Source organism: Pleurodeles waltl, chromosome 6 (assembly GCF_031143425.1).
Source record: "Pleurodeles waltl isolate 20211129_DDA chromosome 6, aPleWal1.hap1.20221129, whole genome shotgun sequence".
Classification (NCBI taxonomy): domain Eukaryota; kingdom Metazoa; phylum Chordata; class Amphibia; order Caudata; family Salamandridae; genus Pleurodeles; species Pleurodeles waltl.
In genome coordinates this window covers 974,104,660-974,123,620 of record NC_090445.1, presented here as the reverse complement: position 1 = coordinate 974,123,620, position 18,961 = coordinate 974,104,660, and the positions used below count along the sequence as shown (strand labels likewise).

The 18,961-nt window shown below is 47.5% G+C and overlaps 1 protein-coding gene across 3 annotated transcripts in view; it reads right to left on the bottom strand.

The window, feature by feature from the left end:
- Positions 1 to 18,961, bottom strand: part of PDE6C (phosphodiesterase 6C) — a 314,305-nt gene that overhangs the window by 30,568 nt on the left and 264,776 nt on the right. For all 3 annotated transcript variants that reach the window (XM_069239839.1, XM_069239840.1, XM_069239838.1), the window contains 2 exons: positions 17,696 to 17,770; positions 17,158 to 17,241 (listed from right to left, as the gene is read on the bottom strand). In XM_069239839.1, coding sequence (XP_069095940.1) covers positions 17,158 to 17,241; positions 17,696 to 17,770 — 159 coding nt within the window. The remainder of the gene's footprint in view (positions 1 to 17,157; positions 17,242 to 17,695; positions 17,771 to 18,961) is intronic.

The following is an 18,961-nucleotide window of genomic DNA, read 5'->3' as shown; positions in this document are numbered from 1 at the left end:
AAAGTTTTCAGAACTTTTTGGAAAGACAGAAAAAAACTTCTAAAACTTTTTAAGAACTTTTTGAAAGTTTAGAAGTACTTTTCAGCACTTTAGAAAAGAGTGAAAAGAGGAAATGCAAAACTTTTTGGCTATGTGTATATACACTGACCTTGTTTTGTATATTTTTCTCTTATGAAAAGTACAATGACAAGAGTGGTAAGTAGTCTCAAGCACTTATCCCACCACTGCACAACCAATGTAGGAGGCTGGACTGGCTTGTAGTGAGTACCAAGGGGTACTTGCACCTTGCACCAGGCCCAGTTATCCCTTATTAGTGTATAGGGTGTCTAGCAGCTTAGGCTGATAGATAATGGTAGCTTAGCAGAGCAGCTTAGGCTGAACTAGGAGACGTGTGAAGCTACTACAGTACCACTTAGTGTCATATGCACAATATCATAAGAAAACACAATACACAGTTATACTAAAAATAAAGGTACTTTATTTTTATGACAATATGCCAAAGTATCTTAGAGTGTACCTTCAGTGAGAGGATAGGAAATATACACAAGATATATATACACAATAGCAAAAATATGCAGTATAGTCTTAGAAAACAGTGCAAACAATGTATAGTTACAATAGGATGCAATGGGGAAACATAGGGATAGGGGCAACACAAACCATATACTCCAAAAGTGGAATGCGAACCACGAATGGACCCCAAACCTATGTGACCTTGTAGAGGGTCGCTGGGACTATTAGAAAATAGTGAGAGTTAGAAAAATAACCCTCCCCAAGACCCTGAAAAGTGAGTGCAAAGTGCACCAAAGTTCCCCTAAGGACAAAAGAGTCGTGTTAGAGGAATAATGCAGGAAAGACACAAACCAGCAATGCAACAACTGTGGATTTCCAATCTAGGGTACCTGTGGAACAAGGGGACCAAGTCCAAAAGTCACAAGCAAGTCGGAGATGGGCAGATGCCCAGGAAATGCCAGCTGCTGGTGCAAAGAAGCTTCGACTGGACAGAAGAAGCTGAGGTTTCTGCAGGAACGAAAAGGGCTAGAGACTTCCCCTTTGGTGGACGGATCCCTCTCGCCTTGGAGAGTCGTGCAGAAGTGTTTTCCCGCCAGAAGGACGCCAACAAGCCTTGCTACACGCAAATCGTGCGTTTGGCGTTTTTGGACCTGCTGGGGCCCAGGAGGGACCAGGAGGTCGCAAATTGGACCTGCAGAGAGAGGGGACGTTGAGCAAGACAAAGAGCCCTCACTGAAGCAGGTAGCACCCGGAGAAGTGCCAGAAACAGGCACTACGAGGATGCGTGAAACGGTGCTTGCCGAAGTTGCACAAAGGAGTCCCACGTCGCCGGAGACCAACTTAGAAAGTCGTGCAATGCAGGTTAGAGTGCCGTGGACCCAGGCTTGGCTGTGCATGAAGGATTTCCGCCGGAAGTGCACAGGGGCCGGAGCAGCTGCAAAGTCGCGGTTCCCAGCAATGCAGCCCAGCGAGGTGAGGCAAGGACTTACCTCCACCAAACTTGGGCTGAAGAGTCACTGGACTGTGGGGGTCACTTGGACAGCGTCGCTGGATTCGAGGGACCTCGCTCGTCGTGCTGAGAGGAGACCCAAGGGACCGGTAATGCAGCTTTTTGGTGCCTGCGGTTGCAGGGGGAAGATTCCGTCGACCCACGGGAGATTTCTTCTGAGCTTCTGGTGCAGAGAGGAGGCAGGCTACCCCCACAGCATGCACAAGCAGGAAAACAGTCGAGAAGGCGGCAGGATCAGCGTTACAGAGTTGCAGTAGTCGTCTTTGCTACTATGTTGCAGGTTTGCAGGCTTCCAGCGCGGTCAGCGGTCGATTCCTTATCAGAAGGTGAAGAGAGAGATGCAGAGGAACTCGGCTGAGCTCATGCATTCGTTATCTAAAGTTTCCCCAGAGACAGAGACCCTAAATAGCCAGAAAAGAGGGTTTGGCTACCTAGGAGAGAGGAAAGGCTACTAACACCTGAAGGAGCCTATCACAAGGAGTCTCTGACGTCACCTGGTGGCACTGGCCACTCAGAGCAGTCCAGTGTGCCAGCAGCACCTCTGTTTCCAAGATGGCAGAGGTCTGGAGCACACTGGAGGAGCTCTGGACACCTCCCAGGGGAGGTGCAGGTCAGGGGAGTGGTCACTCCCCTTTCCTTTGTCCAGTTTCGCGCCAGAGCAGGGGCTAAGGGGTCCCTGAACCGGTGTAGACTGGCTTATGCAGAATTGGGCACATCTGTGCCCAACAAAGCATTTCCAGAGGCTGGGGGAGGCTACTCCTCCCCTGCCTTCACACCATTTTCCAAAGGGAGAGGGTGTCACACCCTCTCTCAGAGGAAGTTCTTTGTTCTGCCATCCTGGGCCAGGCCTGGCTGGACCCCAGGAGGGCAGCTGCCTGTCTGAGGGGTTGGCAGCAGCAGCAGCTGCAGTGAAACCCCTGGAAGGGCAGTCTGGCAGTACCAGGGTCTGTGCTACAGACCACTGGGATCATGGAATTGTACCAACAATGCCAGGATGGCATAGAGGGGGCCCTTCCATGATCATAGACATGTTACATTGCCATATTCGGAGTTACCATGGTGAAGCTACATATAGGTAGTGACCTATATGTAGTGCACGCGTGTAATGGTGTCCCCGCACTCACAAAGTTCAGTGAATTGGCTCTGAACAATGTGGGGGCACCTTGGCTAGTGCCAGGGTGCCCTCACACTAAGTAACTTTGCACCTAACCTTTACCAGGTAAAGGTTAGACATATAGGTGACTTATAAGTTACTTAAGTGCAGTGTAAAATGGCTGTGAAATAACGTGGACGTTATTTCACTCAGGCTGCAGTGGCAGGCCTGTGTAAGAATTGTCAGAGCTCCCTATGGGTGGCAAAAGAAATGCTCCAGCCCATAGGGATCTCCTGGAACCCCAATACCCTGGGTACCTTAGTACCATATACTAGGGAATTATAAGGGTGTTCCAGTAAGCCAATGTAAATTGGTAAAAATGGTCACTAGCCTGTCAGTGACAATTTGGAAAGAAATGAGAGAGCATAACCACTGAGGTTCTGATTAGCAGAGCCTCAGTGAGACAGTTAGTCACTACACAGGTAACACATTCAGGCACACTTATGAGCACTGGGGCCCTGGGTTACCAGGGTCCCAGTGACACATACAACTAAAACAATATATATACAGTGAAAAAATGGGGGTAACATGCCAGGCAAGATGGTACTTTCCTACACGTGGGACGCTTGCCTACAGAGGATAGTGGGAGTTTGCAGGACGCTAGATAGGGAGATTGCAGAAATGGAGCGGATCCCGTTCGGTTGGGAAAGGAGGGGGACCGTGAACCTCCGAAAGACTCAGAGCTTTCTGAAGCAAAGACACAATTTGCAGCCCATTTACAGCATTTGGGCAGCTTCAACTCTGCTGCACATGCTGCCAAAGTACACAGAGAAGGTGACAAATCCAGGAGTCTTCTTGTTTGGCTGATATGCCAAGATACTCCCATGAGTCCCATCTTGGAAATTGTTGCACCCTTGCGTACCACACTTCGTAAACAGAGTGAAATACTTCAGGCATTCCTTGGATATTACTCATCCATGTATCAGGCACCACGAGCAAGTACGCCAGTGAGGCGATCACCTTTTTGTCAGGCCTCACCCTCCAATGATTCTCTAATGCCACCAAACTTTCATTGGACGCCATGATCATGGCATCAGACGTGAAGCAGGTGAACCTGGAGCTCGCTAGAAATAAAACACCAGGTCTGAACGGGTTGTCAATAGAATATTAGAACACTTTTCTACTAGTCTGTTGCCTCGCCTGTCGGCGATGTCTAATGAAGCACTGCGTCTGGATGAACTTCCTCAATCCCTCCAGGAATCCCTCTTGGCCTCCATTCTAAAGCCTGGTATGGACCCTAATACACTAGCATCATACGGACCCAACAATATCCTCTGAGCCAATTACAAGATCTTAGGGAAAATATTTTCTAATAGGTGTACCCAGGTTCTTCCTGAACTTTTTCATCCCAGAATGGTTTTGTCCCTCCGGGCGCAGCACCTCACAAAAACATTAGGTGTCAGTTTCATATACAGGACCAGGCACAATGGCGTTTCCCACTAGCAGTCTCCCTCATACTAAATCTTGAGAAGGCATTTGATTCACTGACATGGAACTACCTGTTCCAGGTTTTTGTCTGAATGGGAATAAACAAATGCTTGCTCACCTACACAAAGCTGCTGAACCCAAACCTCACCTACTGGATACACTTAGGTTGTTTTATTTCACCACCCTTCCCTGTAGATTGTGGAACCAGGCAGGGGTGCCCACTGTCCCCCTTACTTTTTGCAGTGGCCAAGGAGTCCCTCGCTGTCAGGCTGCAGAGGAAGGGCCAGGCATGAGGCAAACCCCTGGCTAACAGGAGTCATGCTGTGTCCCTGTATGCTGACAATTTACTCTTATACTCAATGCACTGACAGATTTTGTAGAGCTACAGGGCTCTGGGTGAATTGGGTGAAATGATCAGTTTAACTCCTCTGCCCCAGTTTGGCATTACAAGAGATACGCTTTGACGGTACTCCACTTTGATGGTGTGGGGCCATGGTCTGCTACCTTGGGATCCCCCTCTATTATACCCCTCTGGACCTGTATGAAGGCAACTTTCACGCTTTCACGCTGTTCTAACCTGCATAGAATTGCAAGTGTGCTTCTGGAAGAATTTGCCCTTGGCTCCTATTGGCAAGATATCACTGGCTAGGATTGTAATTCTTCCCTGACTCCTTTATTGTTTGCAAACCTCCCCATAATCCCACCAAAGCCCTTTTTGGTGAATTAGACACACTGTTCTGTGACCTTATCTGGGAAACCAAACACTGATGAATCTTCTATAAAAAATTGCAGCTACCGGGTAGGTCGGGGCTGCCTGAGTGCCCCTTACTTTGAGGCATATTTTCTGGCAGCACATTTGCAGTGGATGGCACGCTGGACAGCTGGGCTCCACTTGGGTGAAGCCTATCATGGGCCAGGCTCTCTGTCCACCCCACAATTTGCGGGTTTCTCCTCCCCAAGGTCCTTTCCTGTTCCCCTGGTCCCTACAGGTGACAGTGTCCCTCACCTGTATGGTCCAGCTGCATCGTTTCACACACCGTACTTCTGACTACACTCCAGCACTCCCTCTGGTGGGCCTCCCGTGCTTTCCAGGTTTCTACTTGTCCCAGGATCTATGAAGCTGGCAGGAGCAGTCTCTGGTTACCATTGGGGATTTCTTCTCTGATGCATGTCTTCTTACCGTTGAAAAACTCACCTCAGACCACAGCATACCACTGGCCAATTTCTCACCTATAGATAGTTATGCTCTACCTGCAAGACACTTTGGGACACACAGCACAGAGCCCACCACACACTCAGTACTACAGACTACAGTATACTTACCGTGGGGGAGGAACGCCACCGCATCACTTGAGTATACAAAGCCATTCATGTACTCACTGGGGCTCCCTTGGCTGCTTGCTTGGGGGGGGGGAACGCGGGAGGGCACTACACGATACGGATTGGGAACATGTGTTAGAATTCCTCAGCTTGTTTCTAGAAATGCCCACTTTAATATACAATTCTTTATGCTCCATTGGGCCTACCTGACCCCTGCACAACAAAATCGTTACTTCCCCACGGTACAACTCTGCTGCTCACGGTGGCACTCACCAAATGCAGATCTAGGCCACATGCTGGGGCCCTGTCCGTCACCATAGGGTTACTGCCAATCGTTACGCACCACATTACGAGAGGTCACATAACTATCTGACATCTACACATGGGAGGCATGATCTTGAGGTATCTTTAAGTGTAGGAAACAACATAAAGTACGGATATGCTTTGCAGCCATGGCACTCCTTCTGACCAAGCATCGGCTCACACTTCACTGGAGGGCCATGATGGCACCCCCACAGGTGGCATGGCATGGGGTGATGCGGAAATGGGGGACGGCAGAGGAAGAGGCTTTATAATATGAGGAGGTCTGGCACCTTCATAAGTGCTCTATCTCAAACTGAATGGGATACCCTTCTTACCCACTTCTTATAGCTTGTGGGAAACAAGGACCTTCCCCCGTGAGCTACACTGGCCTATGCCTCCTATCACACTCTGAATGCTCCCATTGTGAGAAATAACACTCCACTTTCCAATCTCACTTCTCCTACACCATGCACCCTACTCCTTGGCTCTGACACACTTGACACAGACCACGCTTGAACCGGGGGCCTCGTCCCCCTACATCACCATTTCCTCTGCACCAGCCACTCTTCTACATATACCCTGGCATTCCTTTCCCACTCGTACCCACCTTCCATTACTCCATGCACACAGCTCCCCTTCACCCCCAAGTTCTGGCCTACACTCCCCTTGGGTGGACCACACCCATATGCCAGTGTACCTATTCACGTTTCACTGTTTGAACTCATGGGATGCTTCATGTAAGGAAATGCCTCCTTGGCATGGTTACCCCCTGATGTTTTGCCTTTGCTGATGCTAAGTTATGATTTGAAAGTGTGCTGGGACCCTGCTAACCAGGCCCCAGCACCAGTGTTCTTTTCCTAAACTGTACCTTTGTCTCCACAATTGGCACAACCCTGGCAGTCAGGTAAGTTCCTTGTAACTGGTACCCCTGGTACCAAGGGCCCTGATGCCAGGGAAGGTCTCTAAGGGCTGCAGTATGTCTTATGCCGCCATAGGGACCCCTCACTCAGCACCTACACAATGCTTCACAGCTTGTGTGTGCTGGTGAGGAGAAAATGACTAAGTCGACATGGCACTCCCCTCAGAGTGCCATGCCAACCTCACACTGCCTGTGGCGTAGGTAAGTCACCCCTCTAGCAGGCCTTACAGCCCTAAGGCAGGGTGCACTATACCACAGGTGAGGGCATATGTGCATGAACACTATGCCCCTACAGTGTCTAAGCAAAACCTTAGACATTGTAAGTGCAGGGTAGCCATAAGAGTATATGGTCTGGGAGTCTGTCAAACACGAACTCCACAGCACCATAATGGCTACACTGAAAACTGGGAAGTTTGGTATCAAACTTCTCAGCACAATAAATGCACACTGATGCCAGTGTGCACTTTATTGTAAAATACACCCAGAGGGCATCTTAGAGATGAAAACATAGAGATGAAAACATACCCGACTTCCAGTGTGGGCTGACTAGTTTTTGCCAGCCTGCCACACACCAGACATCTTGCTGGACACATGGGGAGAGTGCCTTTGTCACTCTGTGGCCAAGAACAAAGCCTGTACTGGGTGGAGGTGCTTCTCACCTCCCCCTGCAGGAACTGTAACACCTGGCGGTGAGCCTCAAAGGCTCACCCCCTTTGTTACAGCACCACAGGGCATCCCAGCTAGTGGAGATGCCCGTCCCTCCGGCCACTGCCCCCACTTTTGGCGGCAAAGCTGGAGGAGATAATGAGGAAAACAAGGAGGAGTCACCCACCAGTCAGGACAGCCCCTAAGGTGTCCTGAGCTGAGGTGACCTGTACCTTGAGAAATCCTCCATCTTGAGTTTGGAGGATTCCCCCAATAGGATTAGGGATGTGCCCCCCTCCCCACAGGGAGGAGGCACAAAGAGGGTGTAGCCACCCTCAAGGACAGTAGCCATTGGCTACTGCCCTCCCAGACCAAAACACACCCCTAAATTCAGTATTTAAGGGCTCCCAGAACCGAGGAAGATAGATTCCTGCAACCTAAAGAAGAAGAAGGACTGCTGACCTGAAGCCCTGGAGTGAAGACGGAGACAACAACTGATTTGGCCCCAGCCCCACTGGACTGTCTCCCTACTTCAATGAAAACTGCACCAGCGACGCATCCAACAGGGACCAGCGACCTCTGATGCCTCAGAGGACTGCCCTGCATCGAAAGGACCAAGAAGCACCTGAGAACAGTGGCCCTGTTCAAGAAACTGCAACCTTCTGCAACAAAGAAGCAACTTTAAAGACCCCACGTTTCCCGCCGGAAGCATGAGACTTTCCACTCTGCACCCGACGGCCCTAGCTCGACCTGCGGAAAACTAACACTACAGGGAGGACTCCCCGGTGACTGCGAGCCCGTGAGTAGCCAGAGTTGACCCCCCTGCACCCCCACAGCGACACCTGCAGAGGAAATCCAGAGGCTCCCCCTGACCGCGACTGCCTGTAAAAAGGAACCCGACGCCTGGAACCAGTACTGCACCCGCAGCCCCCAGGACCTGAAGGAATTGAACTCCAGTGCAGGAGCGACCCCCCAGGTGACCCTCTGCCTAGCCCAGGTGGTGGCTACCCTGAGGAGCCCCCCCTTGCCTGCCTGCATCGTTGAAGAGACCCCCGGGTCTCCCCATTGATTCCTATCTGAAACCCGACGCCTGTTTGCACTCTGCACCCGGCCGCCCCTGTGCCGCTGAGGGTGTACTTTCTGTGCCTACTTGTGTCCCCCCCCCGGTGACCTACAAAACCCCCCTGGTCTGCCCTCGGAAGACGCGGGTACTTACCTGCTGGCAGACTGGAACCGGGGCACACCTGTTTCCATTGAAGCCTATGTGTTTTGGGCACCACTTTGACCTCTGCATCTGACCGGCCCTGAGCTGCTGGTGTGGTAACTTTGGGGTTGCCTTGAACCCCCAACGGTGGGCTACCTTGGACCCAACTTTGATCCCTGTAAGTGTTTTACTTACCTGTGAACTTAACAAATATTTACCTTCCCCAGGAACTGTTGATTTTTGCACTGTGTCCACTTTTAAAATAGCTTATTGCCATTTTGTACATGATATTGTGATTATTCAAAGTTCCTAGAATACCTGAGTGAAATACCTTTCATTTGAAGTATTACTTGTAAATCTTGAACCTGTGGTTCTTAAAATAAACTAAGAAAATATATTTTTTTATATAAAAACCTATTGGCCTGATGTAAGTCTTTGAGTGTGTGTTCCTCATTTATTGCCTGTGTGTGTACAACAAATGCTTAACACTACCCTCTGATAAGCCTACTGCTCGACCACACCCCCACAAAATAGAGCATTAGAATTATCTCTTTTTGCCACTATCTTACCTCTAAGGGGAACCCTTGGACTCAGTGCACACTATTTCTTACTTTGAAATAGTACATACAGAGCCAACTTCCTACACTTCACTACTATTATCTGTGCATATTGTTGATGTTCCTCTTTGCCTTGAGTTGTATCAACATGGGTATTAACCCAATATGTCATTTTAACCGGCACAACCAGTTGTTTGTATTTACCTTGATGTAAAAGTCAATAAAAATATTTTCTAAATATAAAAAAAAGATGTTGGAATGAAAGTAACTATGTGCTCTGTGCTTGTGTATGTTGTATCTTAGCAACTGAATGCTTCCACTACTGGATTCTAGATTGTGGAACCCAGAAGAAGAAGGCAGGCAGTTGCTAAGAAGTGAGGATGTGACAGGGTTTGTTGTACTGAATTTAATAAATCTAACCCAAACTGTTTCCCGACGTCTCAAAAGTGGGAACAAGAATGGGATGCTGAAACCCAGGACGCAGTCAAAGAGAAGATTTTGGAGGAACTTTGTCTACTGGATGTGTTGTGAGGACAACCCCTGGTGCTCACATTTTCAGCTTAGCAATGAGGAACTTGAGAGAATACACCTGCATCTGCTCTGTGCATGTAAAGAAGTGTTGGGATAAACGGGTGTGTTTACCTTAGGGAAACTGTGGATTTTGGCACTCGAAGAATGTTAAGCAGCACATGCTAAGCAGCGCGTGTTAATTTGCCAAGTTGTTGTGGTTTGAAGTGTGTCCTGAGACACACGGCCCAGATAACTGGAGGCAGGAATTGTGCCTCAGCAGCACGTGGGACATTGGCGTGCTAATGGAAGAGTGTGGACAGGGGCTGTGTGTGCCTGAATGGATGTACGTTCCCTGCGCACTGACATCAAGAAGCTCGAGGACACGGACTGTGTCTCACAAAGGGCTGTAAAACAGTAAGGGGAGCCTCTCCTTTTCCTGTTCTGTTGCAGCCGACTGCGTTGGGAAGGTGACATCATACGCACTGTTCCCTACATGTCTAACACAGATGCACTGTAGATTTGGCGGCTGTAGCTTGTTACAGCCTGGCTGATGAAGGGTGAAACCCTGAAACCAGTCCCAGGATGCTTGTTTCCGGTCCAAGGAGGACCTGGCCTTGTATTTCGGGCTGGACTTTTTCCATGGGGAACAGGGTCAAGACTGATTTGCATATGGCTGGGTCCGAACTGGAGTGCCATGTGAGCAAAATAATTGATGGATTAAACACAGATCTGTGACAGGGGAAGATGTTTGATTTGCTCTGCATTCCATCCATAATCTGTTGTTTTTGAATTTGTCTCCCCAAGTGGGAAGGATATGCCCAGACTTGAGTCCTGTGTTTGCAATGCCACCAGATTTAAGCTAGCCTGGCTGATGAAGGGTGATACCGTGAAACTGGTCTCAGGATGCTTGTTTCTGGTCCCGGGAGGACCTGTTCCTGGCAGTTTGGGCTGGACTGTTCCCATGGGGAACAGGGTCAAGACTGATTTGCATATGGCTGGGTCTAAACTGGAATGGCATGGCAAGCAAAAAAAACTGATGGATTGAACCCAGATCTGTGACTGGGAGTGAATATTTGATTTGCTTTGCATTCCATCCATCATCTTTTGTTTTTTTGTTTGTCCCCCAAAATGGGAAAACTATGCCCAGATGTGTGTCCCATGCTTGCTATGCCACCAGATTCAAGCTACCTTGGCTAATGAAGGGTGATCTGCTGTAACCGGTCCCAGGATGCTTGTTTCTGGTCCAAGGAGGACCTGGCCTGGCAGTTCAGGCAGGACTGTTCACATGGGAAACAGGGTCAAGACTGATTCGCATATGGCTGGGTTCAAACTGGAATGGCAGGCAAGCAAAAAAACTGATGGATTAAACCCAGATTTGTGACTGGGGGGTAAATGTTTGATTGGCTCTGCATTCCATCCATCGTCTGTTGTTTTTGCATTTTCTAAAAGTGCCATTTCTATAATGGTAATAATAATCCACCTACATCAGTAGGCAACATTTCTCTCTACCATTCCAACCATACCAAACATGCCTACGCCACCCGTCATAGATCAGAAGGACCACTTAGACATGTGTTATGGCATTTCCAATACAATCCTCTGAGAGGAGAAGCGCTCACAGTAGTGAGAAACTACATGGGCTGCTTGTCACTACCAGGACATGTAGCACATACAGACATATGTCCTACCTACATACAAAGCACCCTGCCCATACAGCTAGCTAAAGCCAACCTTAGGGGTGACTTATATGTAGTAAAAGGGGATTTACAGGCCTGGAAAGTAAATTTAGATGCCAGGTTCCTTTGGAAATAAACTGTGCATGCAGGCCCTGCAGTGGCAGGCCTGAGACAGGTTTGAAAGGCTACTTCCGTGGGTGATGCAAGCTGCGCTGCAGGCCCACTATTAGCATTTCATTTACAGGCCCTGGGTATAAGGATACTACTGTGCAAGGAAGGATCGCCAAATGGCTGTGTCACCAACAGGAGCATGAATTTGTGCTTAAGCATGTTCCAGGTAATAAGAACTGAAACACAAACTGTTTGTCTAGTCTAGCGTTGCAAGAGGTGGATGAGTATGGAAACAATGACAACAATGATGAGTGGTTGGTTGGCAGTGTGAATGAGTAATAAGTTGGAGCCCTAACAGAGGACGAGAGGAAGCAGGTGGTTTTGGAGGATGATATTATTTGGAGCAACTTGATGCGTGTTTGTCATGTACTACCAATCAGGCAGAGAGTGTGAGGAAGGAGTTTGGGTACTACAGGATGAAATGATCAGAATTATCATCAGTGGATGGAATAATGAAAAGGAATGGAAGGTTGGTGGTCCCCTATGGGTTGTGGCCCAGATTACTGGAACGCCTGCATGAGGGTCATGGTAGCATGTCAGGCATGAACAGAAGGACCCACATTGACTTTTTGGAGGTCGGGTATGTAGAAGGAGATAGAGAGGCTTCTGCGTCATTGTATAGCGTGCATGTGCAGTGACAAGTCCCACAATTCAGAGGAGTGACCCATCACGCCAACCAAACTACCAGAGAAGCTCTGGCAAAAACTGGTGATCGACATACGTGGACTGTTGAATAGAAGAAGGCATAGAGGTAAAGTATGCTATAGTTTTGGTAGATTATTTCTCCAAATGGCCAGAAGTAGCTTTTATGAGAGAAACAACAGCTTCCTGTATTATACATTTTTTTGAAGAGATGCTTAAAAGGGAAGGTTACTCTAATGTGTCTTTACTGAAAATTGGCCATTTGTTTGCAGAGGTATTTCAAGAGTTTTTGAAGAAGGAAGGGGTGCTTCATCACAGGACAGCAGTGTATCACCCAAGAGCTAATGGTCTTGTTGATAGTCTTTACTGGGCGTGAAAAGAGTGTGTGCAGTTGGCTAATGAAAGTGGGGTAGATTGCAAGAGAGGTGTCAAAGAAAAGTTGTAGAGTTACAGGAATACTTCTCATACAGTCACAAGGGAGACACCCTTCTCCCTGCTGAATGGTAGACTAGGATGCACCAACGCGAAGCCTGCGTGGATGAATACATCACCTCAGTGGTTGATTGATAAGGTGGAACTGGAACAGAGGATGGCCTGATATTAAGAAAATATGTGCAAAGACATAATGACAAGTTGAGGAACAAGGCACGCAGGTTTATTGTGGGCAATTGGGTTAGAATACCTCAAACAGGCAATCAGAGATCAGGGCTTTCAAAATGGTCCAATCCCAAAAAGATGAAAAACGTTGTGAGCAACAATGTATGGTTGGACACTGGTAATAGGTGGAATACAAAGAAAAAGTTACATTGTGCAATGTGCTAGAGTGTAGTACTTGGTTGGAAAAGAAAGATGGAAGAAACATGCCTGTAATTGATCCCGGCATGGAAGAGAAGGACAATAAGAAGGAACGGATTAGAAGGAAATCAGTTTGGCACAAAGACTTTGCCCCTCATTACGACATCCGTCTGCCAATGTCATACCGCCATCAGGCCACACGGGCGGCCTGAACTCCGCCGCCCCTATTTTGAGTTTCATGGCTAACTGGCGGGCAGAAACAGTGTTTCCGTCCAGCCGGGAACAGGGCCTTAACATTGCAGCCGGCTCCAAATGAAGCCAGCAGCAATGTGGCAGTGCAGCGGGGCAGCAGTGCAGCAGTGCACCAGCACCCATCGCGCATTCCACTGCCTGTAACTCGGGCAGTAGAATGTGCGATGGGGCTGTGTATGGGGGCCCCTGCACTGCCCATGCCAAGTGCATGGTGTAGGAAAGTACCATCCTTCTTAGCATGTTACCCCCGATTTCTTCCTGTTTGTCAGTGTCTTTTTACTTCCTCACTGGGATCCTGCTAGTCAGGACCCCAGTGCTCATAGCTTGTGGCCTATATGTCAGTATGTTTTACTGTGTTGTCAGTATGCTTGACTGTGTCACTGGAGTCGTGCTAATCAGAACTCCAGTGCTTATGCTCTTTCTGTTTTCAAATTTATCACTATGGTCTAGTGACCACTTATTTCACTCCAGATTGGCATACTGGACCCCCCTTATAAGTCCCTAGTATATGGTACCTAGGTACCCAGGGTATTGGGATTCCAGGAGATCCTTATGGGCTGCAGCATTTCTTTTTCCACCCTTAAGGAGCTCATACAAATGCTTCTTCAGGACTGCCACTGCAGCCTGAGTGAAATAGTACAAGCATTATTTCACAGCCATTTTCACTGCACCAGGTAACTTATGTCACCTAAATGGCTAACCTCCAGTTCTTGAAGGCTATGTGCAAAGTTACTGTGTGTGAATGCACCCCTGCAGTAGCAGAGGTGCCCCCACGTTGTCCAGGACCAACTTCCCAGACTTCGTGAGTGTGGGGACACCTTTTTGAGTGTGCACTACATATAGGTCAATACATATATGTAGCTTTACAATGATAACCACAAATATCGCCATGTAAGGTGTCTAAGATTGAGAAATGGTACCTCCTGGGGCTTGAGCAGCTAAATCCCAGGAAGGCAGAACAATGCATTTCCTTTAGGACAAGGTTGTTACACCCTCTCCCTTTGGAAATAGGTGTTACAGGCATGGGAGGGGTATCCTCCCAGAGCCTCTGGAAATTCTTTGAAGGGCACAAACGGTGCCCTCCTTGCATAATCCAGTCTACACCGATTCAGGGACCCCCCAGTCCCTGCTCTGGCGTGAAGCTTGACAAAGGAAAGGGGAGTGACCCCTCCCCTGTCCATCACCACCCCAGGGGTGGTGCCCAGAGCTCCTCCAGAGTATCCCTGGGTTCTGCCATCTTGTTTTCAGGATGGTCAGGGACCTCTGGGAGCATCTGAGTGGCCACTGCCAGCAGGTGACGTAAGGAGACCCCTCCTGGTAGGTGCTTACCTGGTTAGGTGACCAATCCCCCTCTCTGGGCTATTTAGGGTCTCTCCTCTGGATGTTTCCTCAGATTCGGTTTTGCAAGATTCCAGCAGGGCTCCTCTGCAACCTCTGCTTCACCTTCTACCATCGGATCAACCGCAGAACTGCTCCAGGAACTCTACAACTGCAACAAAGTATCAAAGAAGGCTACTGCAACTCTGTAACTTCAGCTCTTGCCAGCAACTGCAACAGTTTCCAGGTTGTGCACGCTCTGAGGACTGCCTGTCTTCATCCTGCCCCAGAAGGACCAAAGGAATCTCCTGTGGAGAGACGGAGTCACACCCCTGCTTCAGCAGGCACCTCTCTGCAGCAACGACCAGTACCCTGCATCACCTCTCCTGATGACGAGCGTGGATCCTGGAACACAGGTGGTGGACCAAAGTGACCCAGACTGTCCAAAGGTCCAACTGTCCAAATTCGGTGGAGGTAAGAGCTTGTACCCATGTGCATTTCAAGGTTTGCAGCTCCTAGGGCTGCTGTGCGCCTCTCCAAGGAATCCTTCATGTACAGTGTAGCCCAGGTCCCCAGCACTCTATTCTGCGACGCTCAGCTCCCTGAGTTGTTCTTCGGCAGCGTGGAATCCCTTTGTGTAGTGCTGCGACGGCCGCAATTTGCAACTCCTTTGGCCCCATGCCCTGGGACTCCTGTGGGTGCTGTCTGAAGTGCTGAGAGCTCCTTCTGTCTCCTCAGTCTGAGTTGAGACCCCCAGGTCCCACCTGGGTCCAGGTAGTGCCTTCTCCAACAAAACACATCTTTTGTGTGAGCCAAGGCTTGTTGACAGAATCCAATTACGAAAACCAGCCTGGATTGTTCTACTCAACGTGAGACATCTCTTGCACCAAGCAGGAACCTGCAGCTGTCTACTTCGGTGCTTTCCTGGCTTTTTCTTCCAACCGGAGAATCCACTTTTGCACCTTCATCCGGGTTAGCAGGGGCTCCTGTTCTTCCTGGACTCTTCAGCTGTTCTCAGACTTGGTCTCCTCTCTCTGCAGGTCTTCAGGTCCAGGATTTCATTGTTGGTGTCTTGCAGTCTTACTTGGTTTTTGCATAATGCTTCATCACGACTCCTAGTTATGACTGTTTACTTACCTGCTTTTGGTTAATTATGTAAATTTATGTGGATTAATTACTTCCTAAGGGAGTATAGCCTCTAAGATATTTTTGGCTTTTTGTCACTAAAATAAAGTACCTTTATTTTTGGTAACACTGAGCATTGTCTTTTCTTATGTGTGACTATGGTCGTATTGCCAGAGCTTTGCATGTCTCCTAGTTCAACCTTGGCTGCTCTGCCTACAGCTACCTCTAGAGAGCTTGGCCTCTAGACACTGCCTACTTTTCACTAATAAGGGATAACTGGACCTGGTATGAAGTGTAAGTACCTTAGGTACCCTCTACAAACCATGCCAGCCTCCTACACATGGGCAGTGCAGGGTCCACCAGGGGGCCCCAAGTCCCCCATTCCGCCAGCCTTTCCATGTCAGTGTAAACCGTCATGGACAGGCTGGCAGATGGGGACTTGTAATCCCCAGGAAAGTGCTGCCTGCAGGGCTGCCCTGGTGGATTACAACCGCCGGGACCGCCTGGCTGCAGGCTGGCAGCGGCCTGGTGGTGTCAGCGGTTGGACTGTGGCAGATCCGCCACGGTCATAATGTGCGGTCGGACCCCCACGATGTTTACATGTTTCTTGCTAGCGTTAACTAATGTTCTAAAATGTTTTTAATTTTATGCGAAGGGGAGATGTGTTGTATCTTAGCAAAAAATGATTCACTACTGAATTCCAGATTGAGGATTCCAGAAGGAGAAGGCAGGCAGTTGCTAAGAAGTGAGGACATGTCAGGGGTTGTTGTACTGGACTTGATAAACCTATCTAACCCAAACTAACTGTGTCCTGTGGTCTCAAAAGTGTACAAGACAAATTACACTGCTGCCACATGTGCATGATCATTAGAATGTGGGGGTCTCATTTCAGGAACCATCAGAAAGATGATGTGCCATAGTGCAGCTGGAATGTTACTGACTTAGTTGGGAAGGTAACAGCCTTAGCTGGCGGTGGATCAGGAAGAGTGTGGGAAGGAGAACAGTGGATGGGAGACCAGAAAACAGATGTGATTGCTAGGAAAACACAGAAGAGGAGAGGAGTTGTGAGGGCACATAAAATTAAAGTTAGAAAGAAGAGATCTCTGTGAAGCCGGACAGAGATAGTGCAGTGCATAATGTGTGCCGGTGCTCTGGATGGCGGGCACTAATAGTCACCCGTGGGAACTGCAACTTATTTCTCATCATCATACTTTGACCCCGAGCATAAAAAAGACAGACAGAACGAAGACAAAAGAGAAAGATAGGAAAACAGTAATATAAGAAGAAAGCGGGGAAGAAAAATAAATAACATGCAAAAGTGAAATGAGGGGACCAGAAGTGCAGGGAGGTGGAACAAAGAGCCCCGAGTTGGAATCAAAACTCATAAGAAAACTTTAGGCCCTTGCTCTTACTTTATTATTTATTTATTTATTTATTTATGATTATTATTATTATTCATTTACAAATTAAGAGAATTGAAAGAAGTGTCTCCATGTTTCACTATGAAAACCCATTGACATCATCTGAACCACAGATCCTAAACCCTTCTCATATAGTGCAGCATACCTCGATCATCCGCCAGGCTCTCCTCAGAGAACCAGAAATGTCCTTCACTTACCTTGTAGACAAATGTGCAGACGAAATCAATGAAGCCGACTTGAAGCTTGGGAAGCTCGTCCGCTTTGTTTCTGTCCATCATTGGCTAGGAAAACAATATTGTGTTTTTTATTAAGACTTTATTATGGTTTGGTTACCATGTGCTTCACAAACTCTACACCTTATTGCTTTTTCAAAACACTGAGCTTGTTTTTTTTAGCTAAATTGAAAGACCTTTGCTCAGTAGAATTAGAAGTTAAAGTTAATAGGGTTCGAGATCCGTATGTAAAGGACAGGATTTGAAGTGAAGTAATAGGCCTTCTCTACTTGGCAAAGAAAGAGGTTGTGTGAGTGTGTGTGTGTGCGCGCGTGCATGTTTATCTAGTTACACAAACACACACACTCCCCCCCTTCACACTTTCAGGCAATTTGAATTTAAACATATGGGTGAAAGATGCGGTTGATGTTCTTAGCTGGCACCACATAATTCCCTGCCCCTTAATTCATCAACACTGAATACCCGATGTGAATATATCTGGCTGAGCACATTGTATCCTTACAATAGGTTGCTGTTCTAGCACTGTTCTCTCCAGATCACCTTGCTCCCAGAACTCGCTCGCAACCATGAGGGCAACCTGCAAACAGAACATGAAGTTACTGGAATTCTACAAATTCGGCAAGTTATACAGTCCTACTGCAATGCTATAACTTAAACTCTTTAGCTAGTATAAGTTACCTAGAAAAGTAAAACAAAACAAACTATATATATATATATATATATATATATTATACCATGGCATTACTATTTAAAATGTACATTCACAGATTCAGTTCTGTGTACTAGTGTACTCAAGAATCTCTGGCACTACCTACAGCAACTGTCCGCAAAAAATCCCTTTCTTGGATAATGTGTTCTCTCTATGTTAGCCATAGATATAGTTATTATGAGTATTTGTTTGAGATGTTTGGTAAATATTTGCAAGTAATATAAGTACCCAACATTGTTAAGAAAAATGACTGGCAGAACATTGGTTGATGAATTGAGTACTAGTATTATTTACTTCCCTCTATCCCCATAATCTCTGTAGTTGGCTGTACTTGAGAGTGAATACTGCATTGTTAAATTCCATAACTACATCTCTAGCACAGCAAGTATAGTTAATCAACTCCGTCAGTGAAATGTTGTATGCTACCTATGCTTTGCAAAAGCTTAAATAAAGAATTAAAAATAAAACTCTGTTCCTGAACGAAATGACTTGCATCAAATATGCAAGCACCATCACTTAAAAGGCAGCGGTAAAATAAACCTCTCATAAAGTGCTGTGAGCTTGAGAGGCACCAATCTGAAACAAAAATGTCAACAGCCATACGTAACAGACACATTCTAGCAACAAAGTCTCAAAACTGCGGTATATGCCAGGCAGAGTCCTGAATGTCACCCAAATAAAAAAATAAAGAGGTTTAAGAAAGACAATGCACAGCAATGTGTAAAGTCGTTACAAAGATGGTAATGGTTTTGGATTTTAGTCGGCTGGGGGCATTGGCTCTGTGAAATCTTGGGCCAATTTGGACTATTCCATAAACTACATTATCTTAAAGATCCATGTCAAGAATATCTATGGAAAGCAATGGCTCAAGATTGACTTAGCTTTTAGGAGGAAGCCATGGAACATTATACCTACTCCTGCCTTGTGATGAGTCAAAATCATCATGAGCCCAGGGCAAATGGAGCTTCTCCTATTGAATTCGGCGTTTTGAGTAACAGCCAATTCAGCACTGTTTTTCAACATGGTCCTATTGCATGTTGGTCCATCATCTTGCCCAGT